This window comes from Necator americanus, chromosome II, assembly GCF_031761385.1.
Source record: "Necator americanus strain Aroian chromosome II, whole genome shotgun sequence".
Lineage (NCBI taxonomy): Eukaryota > Metazoa > Nematoda > Chromadorea > Rhabditida > Ancylostomatidae > Necator > Necator americanus.
In genome coordinates this window covers 25471719-25490593 of record NC_087372.1, presented here as the reverse complement: position 1 = coordinate 25490593, position 18875 = coordinate 25471719, and the positions used below count along the sequence as shown (strand labels likewise).

The window sequence follows — 18875 nt, the reverse complement described above, 5'->3', positions numbered from 1 at the left end:
ATTTCGAGAGCACATTTTCTGACCCGTGAGTCAGTGAGATCTAGATCCGGCTTCCTCGGCGGTCAGCTCCGGTGCAACCTTTCATTTTTTCCTTAATTACTTGTACACAACTGGGTCGTTCGCCTTAATCGTAATTATTGGAGCCGTCGAGAGAATCTAGTTTTGCGGTTTAGATCGTTGCCTACGCCCGAATCCTAGAACGTATTCAAGCTAATGAAGCTTACTGCTCAGTGGCTAGAAGAAGGCTAAAAGGAGTAAGTAATGATTCCTATAAGCGGTTTTTTCTCATAGATTATATACCTTGTTGGTGCGATTGTTCTCACGATGAGGTAGCCAATTCTCCTGGCACAGTATGTGTGAAGGAGGGAGTTTGACGTGCTAATTGAGACCTCTTCGAAGAGGGGAGACCAGTGGTGTCAGGCCGATCCGACCAATAGAGGATAATTTCCTGTAATTGCAACATGATAACTAAGTAAGAAGCGAGAAGAACAGTATTCCTCGTACTTATCTTTGATTCTCCGCTGATTCTTAGGTGATCATTTGGCAGCATCAATGCAAATGCTTTCTTCGCCCCCGTTACTCTTTGTTCCAGATCCTCTCCCCAACTATTGAACGTCATCGAACAAATGTTAAATGGAAATAATCAAAAATGAACACTAAAGGTACACACGACACATACAGACTTCACATGCACTGCGCACGCTTCCTATCTCTTAAATTCTAATTTTTTTACTTTCCACAGTACAGCTTAACAAAATTGACATTCCACTTGGCGTGTTCCGTCCGACCTACAGTAAGCCATCGCTTCGCGGTATCGCTCAAATCCAACATCGGGGTGGAAGAAGGCCACTAAGTGTGCTCAGAACAAAAGTACCTGTCCTTTATTGCACTATAAGTCATGTTGTATTGATCGGGCAGTAATTATCAAAGTCAAAGTCAAATAATTATCGTAGATTAATGCAAAAGAAGAGTAGACATGGACTGAGGTGAAGTAGATGGAAAGTATAAGGCGAGGTATTTAATGAGCTTCTTCCTTTGTTTTTCTTCTACTTTGTTTTTTTTTCTTTCATGAAGGAATAATCGATTTGACTACAATGGTCTGAAATGCTGAAATCAATCACCTGATCGGAAGGACAACTGGTTGTAAACGACTTCAGCTGGTAACCATTCTTCATGTACGACCACAAAGAAGAATATTCAGAAGGAATATCGAAGTCTTTAAGTGCCTAAACTAGCGTTCCTCATGCGTATATAAATCAGAACTTCATACAGTAGTAGAAATTCACCTTTGCAGCGATCCTTATCGAGTGCAGTCGAGGGAGGACAACACAGTCAACGTGTGACGGCTCGTTTCCAGCAAGGAAACAAGTACCGACCGAAGCAAGGAATTGGTCGATCCGCAGCAATTCTCCGAGAAGAGCCTAAAAATAGTGATTACTTCTAATTGTTTCCGGAGAGGTCCATTGCTACCATTTCGTACCGTTGGCTCCTTTTTGACATCTTTTATGTAGAATGCAAAAATTCGAAAGAGATCGGAGGTGGCATCTTCAGCCTCAGGTGCTCGCTTACGCGCGTTTCCATATCTATCCAGCTCTTCGACGATTTCATCCTCCACGGAGAACGCTGTATCGTCGGAAATTTGGAGCGCCGGGGCTCGTCGAAGACCCGCCTAGCAATCGATGGTTCAGTGTTGCTCAGTGGTACCATTTCTTGAAATTAAAGAAACTGTGAACCTCTTTAAATTCAGGAGGTGGACGCGACTCATTCACGGTTTTTACGTCAAACTTGAGATTAGGATCCTGTTCGCTTTTCCACAGCATAAGCATGAAAAGTCGATGTGCAGCAGGATCTCCTCCACATCTTAGACCATCCGAGCCAGCTCGAACCCAAAGGACTATGCGGGACATCACTTCTTATACCGATCCTGAAACTACTTCTATTGCTTACTTCTATTTACTTCTATTGCTGCTCAAGAAAAACGGTGTTTATCGTCACTGAAACAGCAAGCTCAGTTACTTTGGTTCCGAACCGTTCCAAAGAGCAGTTCTTCTCCACATTAGCAGATCGCGTTTACTTTACTGTGTTTTGATTTTACTTTGAAGCAAGTTGTTATGCATTCCAGTTAAAGGCAGGGGAACTGGCAATGTTTGGTTCTCTCCAGAAAAAGATAAGGTTAGGAGTGTAGATTACAAGAATGAGCATGACCGCGCCCTAATCGACCTGAAAAAAGTCCAGGGGAGTCTATCTTCCGTTACGATTTTTCCTACGACGCACATAATAACGCGTCAAACTCGTGGACGTTCGAGAGCGAACGAACCCAGCAGCTTAGTCAAGTAAAACCAATTAATGGGCTGCTGTGGGAACCGCCGCGTCCATGAGAGTAGCGCGTTACAAAGTGTCTCGTAAGAAAAATCGTAACGGAAGGCCGCTTTCGTTGACGTTTTTCAGGATTACGAAGAATTGAGCGTGGTAACGCTCAATTCTTCGTAATCCTGAAAAACGAGCGTGGTAACGCTCCCATTCGTAATCTATACCTTGAGCTCCCTCTTTTCCCGGAACAATTCCAACATCGTCATTTCGAGATGCACTGTATTTATTCAGTGTCAGTAGAGTGAAGGAGCCAGCTATGTCTTCAACTCGATTCGTACATTTGAATGCGAAACGTTCCGTGTTTAGGATTCACACACAATACGACGGAAACGAGACGAGAGTTTGGAAATCTTTGTGGGGAGATTCTTGAGGTCATGGAGGCTGAGCGTACATTGACCAGTCTCATCGAAACATGTCGAAATGTTAGTGTAAAGTCTCGAGAAGACAGTGTTCATGAGAAAGAGGTGAGTCTCGTGCCCTGGGAAACGGATATATCCCAATGTCCGACCTGTTCTGGGTTGGGAAATCAGGAACAGGATAAAAGGAAAGTAGATAGATAGAGGAAAAGATAGATAGAAAAAGGATAAAAGGATTCCAGAATTGAGCTGAGGAAAATGAATGGTTTTGAAAAAATAATAAGGAGCATAGAGAATGTGGTGGAGAACGCGTCTACTGCGCTCATCTCATTAACATCGTCATTCCTGTTTTTTTGAACTATATTTCGGAAACCTGTGCACTTCATAGGCATGAGCAGAATGCGGTTAACATCATCGGGCGTTGCATAAAAAAGATGAGTATCTAACGCAGATGAAAAAGAATATTCGAAGTTCTATTCTATGCAAAATAAAGAGGTTTAGTGACGTTTTCATAACCTGAGAAGAGTGAAGTGCAGCCAAACAAATGATAGATCCTAGAAACAAATGATGAACAAGAGCTGGACGAGACGGGGTTCCATGAGCCATAAAGAAGGAAAAAAGCCTAATGATTCGACTTTCTAGTGGAGTTTTTTCTATAAGAAAACATGATGTTCTACGAGTTTTTTTAAACGAGCAGGAGTGGACAACTCCTCTACGCTACAGGGAAGAACGAAAACGTTAAGGGTCAATTAATTCGAGGTTCAACGGAGAGTAGATACGATACGTAATGTGTCATTCTTTCATAAACATCCTGTGATGACCTTTGGTCTACAATTTTGTCGCAATGAAAGAAAAGTGTTATAACCAATGTCGAATAGGCACAAATGAACCAATTTTGCAAGTAACATTTCAAACATAACGCTGAAAGAATCGGCGCCTTCAGAAGAACCACTGGTTGAAATAGTGAACGAACAATGTCAATTAAAAGAGAAAAAGAAGAGGAAAACCAAGCAGCGAAAACGGCACTCCTGGATATTAATCAGCGGTGCTGTGGAAAGGATCCGGAAGAGTTGTGGGCAGGTATTGTGTTTTTGGGAGTAAATTATGCAAGGCAAAATGCATAAAGAAAAATGCCAATAACAGTGACTGGTAAATAAGACTGCTTCGAGGACGGATAAGATTTCCTCTTAAAGCGAATGGATAACTGGATTCATGCGGAGAAATTGCATTCGTGGGATCGGAGTTAATTGTGACTGAATGCGAGGCATGCACAAAAACTGACAAAATGGAGGGACAGCTCCACTATACCAGCGGTTATTAAATGGAAGTAAATGCGGAAAGGTACTTAGATCCGCTGCAATACGACATGAGGATTCGCTTGCCGAGCACTTTCCATTAAATTTATTAGCTACATCATCCCATCAATAATTCTATGACGACAGCAGCATCCAAGGGGAGACTGCTCTGGAAAAAAGCGTGAGTGAGATCTGGTCGTTTGGTGAACAATGCGGAAATGTCAAACGTTTCCAGATATATGGTTTAGATTGGAGGGCAAATATTCAGGAACAAGTAGGATTCCATGCGACCAGAGAATAACACTAGATAGCACAGAATGTAATAAGGAGTACTAACGAGCGGGTACAGGCTTGCAGTAGTAGTGAGGAGTTCGGATACGCAACTGCTTAACAGTAATGTGTATTATCAAATCTTAGCTTGAGGACAGGTTCGTCGCCCACGTCCCTCCAAACCCACCGCGCTACTTCAGCCATCTGAGGGTTATTTGGATGACACAAATGTCAACTCAACAGGCCCTGAGGACATGTGGGCGGGCAGTCGTCTGCACTCGTCGAGCTTTCCAGCGAAACTCGTAAAAACTATGCGGTATGCGTTGGAGCCGGAGAGAATGAGGGAATTAATCGATAGGGCGGCTGTTCACTGGAGCTCAAAGGGTGGAATGAGGTTGTTATGAGATACGGAAGGAAAAGAAGGGAAATTTGGCTCATTGTGGCTATAGATTATGAGACTGTTCCCAGCCATGATTGTACTGTGTTTTTTTTTTCAACCACCTGCGTTTACAAAGTAATGTTTAATTGATCGATTTGTTCAGGAGAATGGAGTTGCCGCTCAAAAATCGGAAATGACTGATGAGTAATGGCGAGAGATTCCTGGCGCTTAACGAAAAATAACCTCAAAGGAGAGGACGTAGGAAGTTCTCGAAGAGCACCCACCTCACCTACAGAATCTCCTCAAATTTATTTATTTGTTTATTCACACTCTCCAATTACGCACAAAGAGGTTAACCATATTTTGGCCGACCCAGAACAGAAAAAAAGAAACAAAAGTTTCCATACTTGGTTTTTTTTTACAAAGAAAATTTCCCAATCCTTCTTACAACAAGTAAGCAGGTCGTCCTCCTCATATAAAATCTGAAAAGTCCTCCTTTGAGATCTGTTCTCCTAATCAAGAACGAAAAAAAAGAAACCTGTGCTTGGTTGATTTTTGCTGATGATACTCAAAAAATAAGAATTTCTCTCACAAACAGAATTCTTCTTCATCTGAAACAATCCACGTGAAGAACAATTCATTCCCATATTCATCGAACTGCAGCGGCAGAGAGCAGTGCGTTTTTGATGCTACCGGAACAGCACACTGTAAACAGTCAGCGCTCCTCCGACATGTGCGGAAAGGTTCAGTCAGAATTCAGTGAAAACCCATGTTGGGCTTGATATGTGAACCGTGCCCGTTGTCGGAAATTCCAAGCTTTGCAACAAAATCTTCAATCAATTATCCATTCCATATGCTCTTAAGGTGCTGCACACAGTTAACGAAATGTAATTTTATTTAATCAGTTTTGAGGAAAGTGAGAGTATATTTTCAAAAGAAAGAGCTGAGTTGTATATGTTGTTTAGAACACCAGAGGGATACAGACAAATTATGTTTCGAAAAGGCCACTTTCGCGTCAGGAGGAAAAAAACTAAAGTAAAACGGTTGATTTTGCTGTCAGTCGCAACCACAACATTTGTTTGCCGCTAATTTCATATATTAGCAAAATTAATATCATCATATCATATTATCATAATAATATTAATATCATCCCAGTGGCATTGGTAGACTATAAGAAAGGGCATATGTCGTTATCGGGAATTTGTTGCCTGCATAGACATCTACGTTCAGCGACGTGTTCAACCGCGTGAGCGCGATGCGACTTCGGCCGGGGAAAAGCAGAAGGATGGAGTGTGAATGAAGCAGAAAAGGATGGCGTGTTACGGTAGCACGTCGTGCTCACCTGGTTCAACTGAGGAAACTCGACTCCAAGCACATTTGCTATGTTATCAGCAACCGAACATGTTGCTCAAATTGTAATTTCTTGTAGCCTGAAAATTTCTACGCTTCTGCGCACAACAACTCTTCTCTGGTTCGTTTTGGCAACTCTGATTCCCATCTGTTTTTATAAATCCTATTATGCAGCACGTATGCTTTTACTTTGAATGCAAGATCTTATCCTAATTTGGGTTTGTGATTATGTACATATACCTGCTACCAGGGGTCCGCGAGAATTGGATTTGATTCTTAAGTAAAACGATCGCAGGATTCGTCATACCCGACCCCCCAAAGATCTATAATCCAGAAATGAGTCATGGTTAAGAATGTAGAGTGGTTTTTTTTAAAATATAAGCAAACAACCAGGAATTGAGCGGAGGCGATCATGCAAACATTTGCTGTTTCATATTTCTGAGCAGGTAACTGTCATCTGATAGGTTGGACTGGTAGAAAAGCACTCTATCGATTGAGTGAGAAGAACGATTCCTGAATTCACTACATAAACTTGCGCGGATAACATTCTTTGACCTAATATTCATAGGACATCGTACATTTGTGCGCCGAATACACCGAGCAGAGTTGCCACTGTTCGGAGCTACCACCTCTGCTTTGCTACATCCATTCTTTTTTTTTGATACATCAGACAGAAGCAGAACCATACAGAAAACAGTAAAAACTCTACAGACATATTAGCTTCGCTGTAGAAAGGACCACATAAACTAGTGCTAAACATAGCATGTTGAACTTTAAACGCGCCTCAAACATTCGTGACCCAACCTTTCACCCGCGAATGTACCGTGCATTGTGCCAATCGTTGTTTTTTCTGCCCATGACTTCACGTGGGATATGTGCACCCTGGATTGCGAGGAAGGTATGTAGGTATAAAGTCGCCCTATATGGATACTCTAAAACAGTTTTCTTACCGAATGGTGCACGCCTTGGTCCAGTATCAACGACATCCTCAGTTGCCTCAGATTTGATCACCTGTCTCTGTCAGCACAGTGCCCGAGACGGCAGAGTCCAGTGTGTACGCTGCTGAGAAAAATGGTAATAGCAGCGAGTAGATTTTTGCTCTTACTATGCAGCTTTTTAATAACGACCTTATGAATACGAGTATTATTGTATTAGTATTATTGTATTAGTATTTTATGAGTACAACTGAGGAGGCTTCTTGCGCTTTCTTACCTATATCTCTTGAGAACACATCAGTGACCCCTATATGATTACATCGCAGTCTAAAATGTACTCCGGAGAAAATGATTTGACCCTATCTCAGCAACCTGGTGTGATTGGGTCAAATTCAGCTGAAGCTCCGTGTAATTCGCAAGCGGCTGCTGTTTCAAGCACCTGACAACGTGTGTCTCCTAATGCTGGTTTTACTTATGTTTATATTCGCTGAAGTATGAAACTCGATGGAAAGGAGCGTGAAGCAAGAGGAACGCGACCCTAACAGAGAGGAAATTCAGCGTGTATGGGTGGTCCACCGTGGCAACTTATGGTGCATATTTGACACTAAGCAAGGCACAACCGTCGAACCGTATAAAACAGCACGGTGTCTCTTCAATATATTAATCATATTTAATCAATAAAATTTATCATTTGCAAATGTTCCTGTTTTTGTTTTTGCTTATACAAACCTGATTTAATTTTTACTACACAAACTTGACTAACTAATAAAACCTTAGACTCAAATCAAATTATAAAGTCTTGTCAGAAACCTGTGAACAAAAACAAAATGCAAATAGCAGGGAAAAGGAGGAAATGAACCACCAATGATAATGCATCACCGTAGCATTCTACATTCAAAACTGAAACTATTTAGATTTGTTTGAATGAGTTTTGAAGAAGTAAGAGTAAGTAAAAAGTAAGTAAGTAAGAAGAAGTCTTGTTGATTCAGTAGTTGGCACGAGTTTCCTATGAATCATTTGTTGACACACCGAACACGAGAGTGTCTCTGCCATAAAATCATCTGTAGCCTTATCTCCGAGCAAAATAGACTCCGGAAAATTTAATACACCCTTGAGATGGTCTTGTATTGAACTCGATAAAGAAATCTTGCAACACCTATTTTATTTTATTTTTTTCTGCGGAAAATTTCCATTTTTAAATTGCAACTTCATATCTTCGTTACAGTTATTTTCTGCCATTTAACTCCAGTGTAAAGAACATCTCTTAAACTCCTTTTTTTAAAGTTTCGGAATGCGGTACTGCTAGCTTTGTTTTTGTGTGGGAAATCGATGACAATTGGATGCTGTGCTAAAAGTGACGGGATTTATAGAGCTCAAGAGAATTCTAGCGGATGATCGCGGTTGTTGTGATGGAGATGATCTGGAAAGCCAAGTATAGTAGGATGGAATTTTCGAGGGGAGAAATCAGATTTGCTCAGTTTTTCACTACGTGAACCAAGCCCGCAAGAGGATGTGAGCGATGTGCATTTATTTGGGACGGAGCAGAGAAAAAGTATACGGTGCTACAGACGTACACCTGTCCGAATATGTCCACCGGCGTCCTAGAGAAAGAATGTCTAGGCGCAGCTGCATGTTTGTGGTCTAGCTCTATAGAATGCACCTCTACTCAAGAACCCTCCACTTACGAACAACTTCCAGGTGTACTAGCAAGGAGGACCGCAACTACGAAGAAATACGTAGTAAGTTATTATCATGGTTGCTTCTAGAAGTAAACTTTAATCCAATACAGTAAGACATAGGATGATGGATGACGAATTATGGACACCTAAAGTGAAAAGGATTGAATGGTTGTTTGGAAGGTAACTTGTACCGTGCTTTGGAAACACAGTGGTACAAACTACATCAAATTAAAAATGAATCGTGTAAGAGAATTAGGCTACCAATATGAAGCTTTTTTCAAATTAACAGAAGTTGTTTCTGAGTTCAGTCTTGACACTGAGTAAAGGTTTCCTTGAATTGTGCATAGAAGCGGAATTGAACATTCTCTTCAGCTTTGCCTTCTCTACAGAAATACCTTGCTTTAAATTGTGGTGCCTCCGAAAAAACGATAACAGCGCTTCAACAAACAAGTGATAACAGTAAAGTATACGTCTCGAGGTTGCCTCCTTTCTATGGCAGTTGCAGCTGCGTCGGTACTAAGTTGATTACTCGGATTTCAGTTAATTGTCTTTTCGTTCTAAGATCTCTGTGCTCCTTATCATTTTTGCCGAGTTCATTGGCAAAAACAAGCTAGTTTCTACACTTTGGTCTTTGATGCTGGTTTTTTCGTTCCCAAACGTTTTTTCCAAACGTTTCCAGACTCCAATGTTATTCGAATTTTTTTTGCAGTATTCACCCTCACAACAAATATTTTATTTCAAAACATTTTATTTCACATACATTTTATTTCAGAATGGCTTTAACTCCTTTTGTTGTTGCTATTACTATTATTGCACTTATTGTGTACTGGAGGAAAATTTACACTCTCATACGAGCGCGGATACGTCTTATCGAACACGTAGAGAAAATCCCTGGACCGTATTCCGTACCTATTCTTGGCACAACATGGCAATTCAAGTGGAACATAGCAGGTTTCCCTCTTTCTTCGTTTTATGTTTTTACTTTATTTTTTTGTAACATTCGGGAAGAAATCTGAATATTGAGTTTATACTCGGCGACAAGTATGTTAAAAAAAGCGGATACAATGTCCTTGCAACTAGTTGTGACTAGGGCAGACCAAAGACAGGAGGAACGTTACGCAAAATATGTCTGGAATGAATTTCTTTTAAGGACTATCTATGCAATTGAGAGATTGGGGTCATCAATATGCGAGTCAGGGACGAGGAATTGTTCGATTTTGGATGGGAATGCGACCAATGGTAGGGATAATCAGGCCAGAAATTGCAAAGGTGCGTTGTAATTCCTGTGTTTCCAATAGAAATCCCTTCTAAGATCTCCACGTACTCCTGTTATAGGTGGTTCTTGAAAGCATGGATCTTATAACAAAAGGGGACGAATATAACATACTCTTGCCATGGCTTGGCACAGGATTATTAATCTCAACTGGTGGGTGAATGGTCACCTTCGCTGATCACTCAAATTCTATTTTATACCACTAGAAAGACGCATAATTTGGTCGTTTTATTTCAATAAACATCCGTGAAGTGAAAATTTCTTACTTTCGAATTTTCTTCTAACATTCCTCATTTGATTACTAATAAATTACTTGGAGCTCAAAATTACAGGGAGTCAAGTTGAGAGAAATGAAGTTTTCTGCATGCTTTCTGATTGAAGTTTAATCGGAACACAAAAGGCAGTCTGATCTCCAACGAGTTTCGGTTGTTTTCGAACGAAAAACTCAAAAAACTTAAAAAACGTAAACACAAAAAACGTGTGTGGAATTTTCTTTTTCTTTTTTTTTCTAAGTAAGAATTTGTTGTAAATGGTGTAAGAGTATATTTGGTTGCTCAATATTATCTTTTTAGTTGCTTTAAAAAATTCGGATATAAAAAATTATGCACCAACTTAATATTTGCAGAAAAATTTCCATTAAGGCGAGAAGTGGCGCTCAAGAAGGAAGATACTCACCCCTTCCTTCCACTTCAAAGTGCTCAACGATTTCCTGACGATCCATGACAGCCAAGCGAAGGTTCTTGTTTTTTGCATCAGTTTCATCATCAGTGGCAGAATTTGTAGGAAAACATTGTTTTGTTTAGTATAAAGTGAGTATATTTCATAAGTTCTATTGTTCTAGATATTCGTCGATCAGTTGCAGAAATTCTCCTCAAACGAAGAACAGTTCGACATATTTCCTTACGTCAAGCGATGTGCTCTGGACATTATTTGCGGTGGATGTTGAAAATTACACAGAAACAATCCTCAGAGGTTTTCATACGAGAACTCTTGCAGAAACGGCTATGGGCTGTCATGTGTCCTCGCAAGAAAACCATAATCATCTCTATGTGACTTCAGTTCAAAAGTTAAATCAGCTGGCATTTCTTCATGAGCGAATGCCTTGGATGTGGATCAAAGTGATATGGTGCGTTCCCAAATTGACCCAACGTCGGGTCCGGCATTTTTGGTCGCAAGTGACCGAGCGAGAAATTCGTGGGCCGCGCTCTTTTAACCTCATGTCGCGCATGTGCGAGCATTCTTAGGGTTTTAGTGTGTTCAATAAGTGAATTAGCTTTAAGCAACACTAGTGGAAGCAATAGTCCAAGATTTACATCGAGCAGTGTAATATAACTGAAAAGGCGCGGTTGGAAGTTCGGGAAATGGCCAACACAATGTGTGAAGCATTCATTACATCTCCTAGAAACTTTGCTACAAAGTGCACTTAAAAAAGTGTAAAATCACACTTAAAGGCATCATCCCACTAATTTGAGGTAGTGCAGATTTCAGGTGGATTCTATTTTTAAAAACGGCCCGGAAGATGCGGCGCCGCACAAGGCTGGTGCGCTCCAGTCGAACTCCCTGTAGAAAATAGTGCGCCAGAACGTCCGAAGCAGTATCTTCTGGTCCGGCAATTAGGAAGAAATGGACGGAATCACCCTCCTTTCCATAATCTACTATGCCGTATACGAGTACTCCACCTGAAATCCATACCACCTCAGATTCATGGAGTGATGCCTTTAAAAACGCACTAACAAAGAAAACGTTTTTTTGTTCAACTATTGGAATCAGTTCTGAAAAGTTTGAGATCGACCAACTAAATTTTAACTTGTACGCCATCGTAAAATATCCATGAATCGATTAATGACCAAACTTGTTTTTGTGAAAAGAATAAACAAAATTGGAACTGGAAAATGCGTCCTCAGGACAACCGTGTAGAGCATATCCATAAAAAATGACAATCCCATTCAACAAAAATCTAGATCATAATCTGATGTGCATATATACGCCACGTAAAGTCGTATTGACTGATCCCAGACGTTCGCTTCTCGTTTGGAACCACCTCATCGACATTCCGTATTGTTGAGGTGTTGGTTCTTTCTTTGCCATTTGCACCTCCTTTCACTTCCTTTTCGTAGCAGATTTTCCGTATCAGACACATTGCTACTGGTGGTACTCTGTGGTGATCTTTATCATCGGAATCAACTTGAATTTCTCTATTCATTACATGCAGTGCTTCCAAGGACCAATAAAGTGTTCGAGGTTGGATCTCATAAATATATCCACTAATCTTGGTCTTTTTCCGGAAATACTGCTGCAGTGACGAAGTTTACTCGTGTATTGACTTCTCTTGGCAGTTCTCTAAAACAACTGCAGTGGAAAATTCTTAACAGATGACCCATCCCCATAATATCTTCCTAAATTCGCCTCTCCTCCAAAACTCATCGTACACCACTGGTTCCCCCTTTTTTTTTTTTTTATTTTTTCTTTTTTCTATTTTTATTGTTTTTCTTGCATCTGGGTTCGCGGTGACCACTCAGGCCTACTCTTCTCCACAACAGAAATTGACAGACGCAGTTTGCCTGAAGCGTGAGAAAATTAGTCATGTTCCTCTACGGCATGACAATCCCCGTGGCGAAACTTATTCGTCAAAAAATTATCGAACTTGGTTGAAAACTTCCACCACTCCTTGATGATTCTCTTGACTTTTCTCCGTCTGACTGCCATTTGTTTCGGGCGCTGAAGATGCATCGACGAGGGAAAAAATCCGGTGAACAGAAAGAGGTGGAAAGTGATATTTCTGCGCTTCGTCTACTCGTAGCCGCCAGAGTTGTGGACTTCTGGAATTGATAGTGTAGTGAAGCGTTGGACATATCTAATGGATCATGATAGTCATTATTTTGATTGGTATCTATGAACAATAAAGCTAAATTGCTAGAAAAAAGTTTCAAATTTGTCACAGGACTTTCGGGCCAGTGTAATACGTTCATCATTTTAAATTGGTTCTGGTGCTTTCTTTCTCCTCCATTCACTCCATCGGTGTCGGCTCTTACCTCACTATCATTTTGTCGAGATGCCCCAAGTCGGGGATTGTTCGGTTGTCCCTTGTTTGCATCTGCTGAAAGAACGAGATCTTCCTTTTCTCGACTCTTCTTTTCATGGTTGCCAGTTGCTTCTGGTGCTCCTCAAAGGTACCGACTTGTACAGGGTACGGTGCGTGAACCAAATAAAATGGCGTTACTGAGGCATTAGAACAGGAGGAGCGTGCGGCCGTGAGGTGGGAAGTGGCGAGTCGGTAACGACGGTTCAGCGTGAACTTCGCCGGAAATTCAACATTAGTCGAAACGGCTCTGTTTCAGTCAGATCTTGTTATATTCTCTTATTAACTCCAAACTTCTGAAGAAGATTTGCATTTCATATAACAATTTTTATCTCCATGAAGTCAGTTCCAGAAGAGGAGAGGATTAGAGAATCAATTTTGCACCACTAAATGAAATTATTAGCAGCATTCTGTCATTTTTGAACTCCACACTGAAATCCACAAACTTGTCAGGATTTTTCATTTTAATGCTAGAAAATGACAAAATTAGCTAAGCAAAACAGCATTAGCACACCTATTTGCTTCACTTGCCTTACTTCAGGTACGCTTCTACTTACGGATTCGAATATGATCACCACTTGAGAATCGTTACTGATTTCACGAGAAAGGTAGGACAGTCATGACTGAGAGGTAACTACTGACTCGATGAGGATAGGACAAACCAGCAGATTGCAGGTGATACAAGATAGACTTGATGAGCGGAGACATGATGCTAATCCGCTGAAAACAGACAAGAAAAAAGCGTTTCTTGATCTGCTACTGGATGTACAAGAAGAAGGAAACCTCTCATACGAAGATATTCGCGAAGAAGTTGACACATTTATGTTTGAAGGTTAATAGTGCTTCCTTTCATGGAACAATATTGCCGATTTACTCATAGTTCAGGACACGACACGACCTCTTCCAGTATGGGATGGACGTTGTGGTTCCTCGCACAAAACCCGCATTGCCAAAAGAAGGTGCATGATGAGATGGACGAAATTTTTGGTAGACTGGTAGATTTTCCCAACAACTCCAGCTGAGAGAAACATGAATATAACCGATGTTTCAGGCTCTTCGGACAGATCGTGCAACAACGACGATCTGAAACAAATGAAATATACGGAAAGGTGCATCAAAGAGGCTCTACGTCTTCGACCTCCGGTCCCAAATTTCACCAGAAAGGTCGAAAATGACATCGAGATAGGTTCGTACGAGTGCCTGAAATAACTGAACGCACACGGGAAACAATACCGGTGCATTTCAGATGGATCAACGCTCCCGAAAGGATGTTCGCTTCTCGTTTCGCCTTTCATGATACACAGTAATCCAATGGTCAGCGCTAAACTTATTTACATGATGTTCCCTAAGTAGGAAAAAAACTGATCACCGCCACTGGTATCCTCAATAGGTATTTTCTGCTGCTACCATTCACTAAACTCACGTGACGTTTTTAAGAAACCGTGATAGCCTCAGTGTTGAAAACCAACACACTTATCAAGCTCATTCCGATGAAAGGAAGAATTGAACATTCTGACGTAAAAACAACCCACTGCAGCTTTTCAGACTGAACAGGGGACCAAACAATCATGTTTTAGCGACTTGAAAGATTTATAACGTAGACGGACCACTTTCGACATAAGATGTGTGTGTGTGTGTGGTGTGTGTGGTGTGTGTGGTGTGTGTGTGTGTGTGTGTGTGTGTGTGTGTGTGTGTGTGGTGTGTGGTGTGTGTGTGTGGTGTGTGTGTGGTGTGTGTGTGTGTGTGGTGTGTGTGTGTGGTGTGTGTGTGTGTGTGTGGTGTGTGTGGTGTGTGTGGTGTGTGTGTATGTGTGTGGAATATGCGGGAGTAATGCTGTTCAGCGAAAAGATAGGAATTAGGAAATGATCTTCACGTAACCATCTGGAATTGTGTGGAAGGAACACAGCTAGTCTGACCGTGCTTCGATCTGCACTCACAGCCGAATGCGCTCGGGAAGGTAGCGGCAGAAACGAGCACGTCTATGATATCTCTAGTGATGTACAGTACATTCCACACACTGATTGCAAGACCCTGAGAGAAGTTGGTAACAATCCACACTTCACCGCACTCGATATTCAAAAACATTTGGCTAAATTTTCGAAAATTTAGTGTGTGTGTTCCAGGATCTTCAGTCTTCAGTTGATGTACTGCTCGATTGTTAAAGGCATCACCCCACAAATCTGGGTGGTGCGGGTTTCAGGTGGCTTATGCCTATACGGGGTCGTAGATTATGGGGAGGAGGATAATTCCGTCCACTTCTTCCCAATTGCCGTAAAAAACTGCATAGAAGATGCGGATTCGAGCGTTTCGGAGCGCTAGTTTCTACAACGAGTTCTATTGGAGCGCGCCAGCCTTGTGCAGGCGCCGCATCTCCGGACCGTTTTTTACAGCAACTAGGAAGAAATGTACGGAATCACCCTCTTCCTCACAATCTACGACCCGTATAGGCATAACTCACTTGAAACCCGTATCACCCCAGATTAGTGGGGTGATGCCTTTAAGGTAGCTGTTAATGACAGCATAACACGAAATTGACGATGTTGGAATCTCCCATGAACAATACAGGGATCGGGATTTAGATTGCGAGTATGATTCATTATTACCAGGAATTTGACATTTAGGGTTGAATTTGGCGCTGATTGTGCGTTAAAAAAGGTCTGTCCATCACTTTCAAATAATATACACTTCGACTCATCAGTGAGTATCGCATTTGTACAGTCCTGTTCCATCCCACGCACGTGCGATTTTTTGTGGACGCTACTCGGGCAGTAACACAGCATACCAACGGTTCCGTTCAGGATCTTCAATGAAAGAATCTGCCAGCACATGAAGGACGTTGAAAGATCCAGCGAGAAGCATGAAAACCTTTGAAAATTGAACTAGATGTTTTTGAACATCGACTGCGGTAAAATATGGACTGCTAATAACTCCGCTTTTTCTCCGGTTATTTCTAGTGGTTTTCGCAATGACATCTTTCTTTTTGAAACTTTTACAAAATTTAGTAACAGTACTTGGGTGATCAAAACTAATGGCAGCAACTTTTTCCTAATTTTATTCGTTTATTCGTTATAGCAGAAGAAAACTTTTGATGAAAAACCCTTGAATATTTGGAATCTTCGCCTTTTTCTACGTCTGAAATGAAGAAGTAATTCCAAGCAGTGAAAAAGATAATAAAAAGCAACAAAAGAGGACAAAAGTAATCTAAACAATAAAAGAGCGGAAGAACTAACGAACCTTTGTCCGTATAATTCCATATAAAGATAAAAGACAAAGTCCGCGACGTTGACTTCAATTCAGAAACGCGAACGCGTATCCAGCCTACACAAGAAATTGCGGGGAGTATCCGATGCATCCAGTCAGCGCTTGTATCCTTCCAAGCACGTCTGGTACCAATTTCCTCGAACTCGGAGGGGTGAAAGACCTCGCTGGCTCTAGCTCGGTTTCAAACAAGGAAAATCTTTCAGACACAGCGGAACCTCTTACCGACAGCGCTCAATCCACCTTTATTTCATTTTTTATATATTCGAAGACCGAAAACTTTTCAGAACCTTTGCCTTCCACTGTCAAACAATCAGACCAGCGTCAGTGACCATTTTATGGGCCAAGAATACGCTCTTTTCGACTTTTAAAAATGAACAGATCCCCATTTCTGAAGCTCGTCTTGATTTTTAACATGAGGTTGATTGCAGTGAATTGATTCAACATAAATAAATCTCGAATATTTATAAAATTAAGACAGAATGAGCAGTCGGAAGCGTGAACTATCGAGACCAATTTTTGGGAATTCCCCTCCAACTCTTTTTCGAGGTCTCGTTGTTCAATCATCACTGTAGAACTGTTGCTCTCTTTTCTAGATCTACGATGATCCTCAGGTGTTCGATCCAGAAAGATTCAGCGAGGAGAACATTCAGAAAAGGCACCCCTATGCTTATATACCGTTTAGTGCGGGACCGAGGAATTGCATAGGTGAGATTTTCTCCGGATTCTACAAATAGCAGTAAAATAGCATATTCCAGGTCAAAAATTCGCTATGCTCGAGGAGAAGACGGTATTGTCGTGGTTCTTCCGACGATATTCGATCACGACATCCATGGCGCAGGATCTAAACGTGCCCCTTCCGGAAATCATTCTGAGACCATCTCTAGGATTTCCAGTTGTCATATCAAAAAGATGATTTTGGTGTGTAGAAGTTTCTGGAAGAAACTGCAGTGGAATCGTATTTTGTGCACAGATGTATAAAAATGCATGGGTATGTCTTGTTCTCTACTGGCCTTTTGTTGTGAAGCAAGTAAAACATCCATGGGAACTAATCTCGTTGAATAATCGCAAAGGAGAAACGCCCAGTGAATTCCTTGGAACAACTCCGACTAAAACACGTTGATAAGGATCGGAGTCTTACCTTCGCGCTGACATGAAATTGCGCAGGCGGCAACTTTGGCCTTTATTTCCTGTTTTTAAAGCTAAATATTGATTTTCTGTTGCAGAAAACGTAGGCAAAAGGATTTTTCAAAGGAAAATCATTCAGTTGAACTGCCATAAAGGAATATACAGTATGTACAAGTCGACAGTCCCCTACTCCTCGTGAAAATGTGAAGCATTTCCGATGCAGTAGGTCACATTGCGTAAATGGAACTTACTGATGAAAACATCTACACTTACATGGATTAATCGCTTTTAATCAGGATCAGGATCATAAGCAGGATCATAAACCTCAGAAATACCGGAGATATGCACAATTATTACAGAAAATGGATGAACAAATAAAAAGTCATCGTTCGTTGTTCAAGTAGCATGATGTTTGGGTTTACAAGGAGGTTTGAGGTCTATCAACAATCTATCAAGTTCAATTGTTGTTTGATCTTCGTCGAAGTTTTCTTATCTGGTTGCTCTCTCAATTTGCTTCGAATTTTACCATGCAGTGGTTCGCTGTACGAATGTGATGAGTTAGCTCAACGAGAGAGTTACTCACCGCAGATTAGCTCGTTTTTTTTACTGCTAAAGGAACAGGAACGCTTGGTAAAAAAGCGAATGAAAAATTGCAGTCGTCTCGTGATTCTTCCACTTACAGAGTGGAAACTGTGTGCTGTTCCCACTTTAGCAGTCCTTAGTAAGGTATGTTGGTGTTCATGTTAGTGTTTCGATTTCATATCTACGGCCATCCACAAAACGTCATTCTCACATTTTTGATTGGTTAAATTGCGGTTAATTAATTGTCCTTCCAGTTAAGGAGGTATTAATTTTGTCACTTAAGGGTAGCGTTTGAGGAAAATTCAATGTTGGGTTCTCCACAGCAGTAAATAAGGCTCACGATTTAGTTTGGAAGATTAGCAGAGGAAACGTCAAACATAATATTTCGGTACGGAATTCAGGATGACCAGGAGCATCTGATTGATCAGTTTAATCGCCAGTAACACTTTACGTCCACTAATGTGGTGAAGTCCATTTTGCTTGTTAACACTTCACCACGATGTATGATTATAAAGAATTTCGTCTTGTGAACTGATCGGCCCTCGATCTTGATCGGTGATCTCAGTCGATCGGTGGTCTCAATCAATATTTTCTGGTTTTGTGCGAGGATGGCCCCTTGGAGTAGTTGCGAACTGTGTAGCAAACTCTGTCTACTATTAGAGAGACCCAACAAAAAAAAATTCCCCCAACACTCCTTAGGTAAGTAATTTTTATATTCACATTTTATCTTTGGATCTTTTTTAGCCGCATTATGTTCATTTTGCTACGATGTTTCACCATTTTCTATAATAACATCAACTATGTATGTTCTCCCAACGATAATCGTAAGGCTTTAGTTAGTCTCATACTTAAAAAGGAGCACTAAAAATTTCACTTCTATGAAGTACTACAAATTAGAAGCATGTATAAATTAAAAATAAC

At 41.0% G+C, this 18875-nt stretch overlaps 2 protein-coding genes across 4 annotated transcripts; one reads left to right on the top strand and one right to left on the bottom strand.

Moving 5' to 3' along the window:
• Window positions 1–181: 181 nt before the first annotated feature.
• On the bottom strand, window positions 182–1907 carry RB195_019442 (uncharacterized protein; the record flags this gene model as incomplete). 3 transcript variants are annotated; one of them, XM_064187284.1, is made up of 7 exons in its annotated part: window positions 182–194; window positions 301–342; window positions 390–448; window positions 1122–1226; window positions 1287–1421; window positions 1481–1669; window positions 1734–1907. In XM_064187284.1, the coding sequence occupies 7 exons, from the start codon at window positions 1905–1907 to the stop codon at window positions 182–184; spliced, it is 717 nt and encodes a 238-aa protein (XP_064043164.1). The 3 variants fall into 3 exon arrangements, with proteins under 3 accessions (XP_064043164.1, XP_064043165.1, XP_013297027.1); XM_064187283.1 differs by lacking the exon at window positions 182–194 and adding an exon at window positions 221–245; XM_013441573.2 differs by lacking the exon at window positions 182–194 and having other exon boundaries at window positions 320–448.
• A 6848-nt stretch (window positions 1908–8755) lies between these two features.
• On the top strand, window positions 8756–17160 carry RB195_019441 (uncharacterized protein; the record flags this gene model as incomplete). Its single annotated transcript, XM_013441574.2, has 14 exons — window positions 8756–8814; window positions 9407–9585; window positions 9785–9903; window positions 9970–10060; window positions 10549–10643; window positions 10749–10842; window positions 10904–11033; window positions 13528–13594; window positions 13662–13818; window positions 13872–13973; window positions 14038–14172; window positions 14233–14300; window positions 16841–16952; window positions 17003–17160. The coding sequence occupies 14 exons, from the start codon at window positions 8756–8758 to the stop codon at window positions 17158–17160; spliced, it is 1566 nt and encodes a 521-aa protein (XP_013297028.2).
• Between the last annotated feature and the right edge of the window lie 1715 nt (window positions 17161–18875).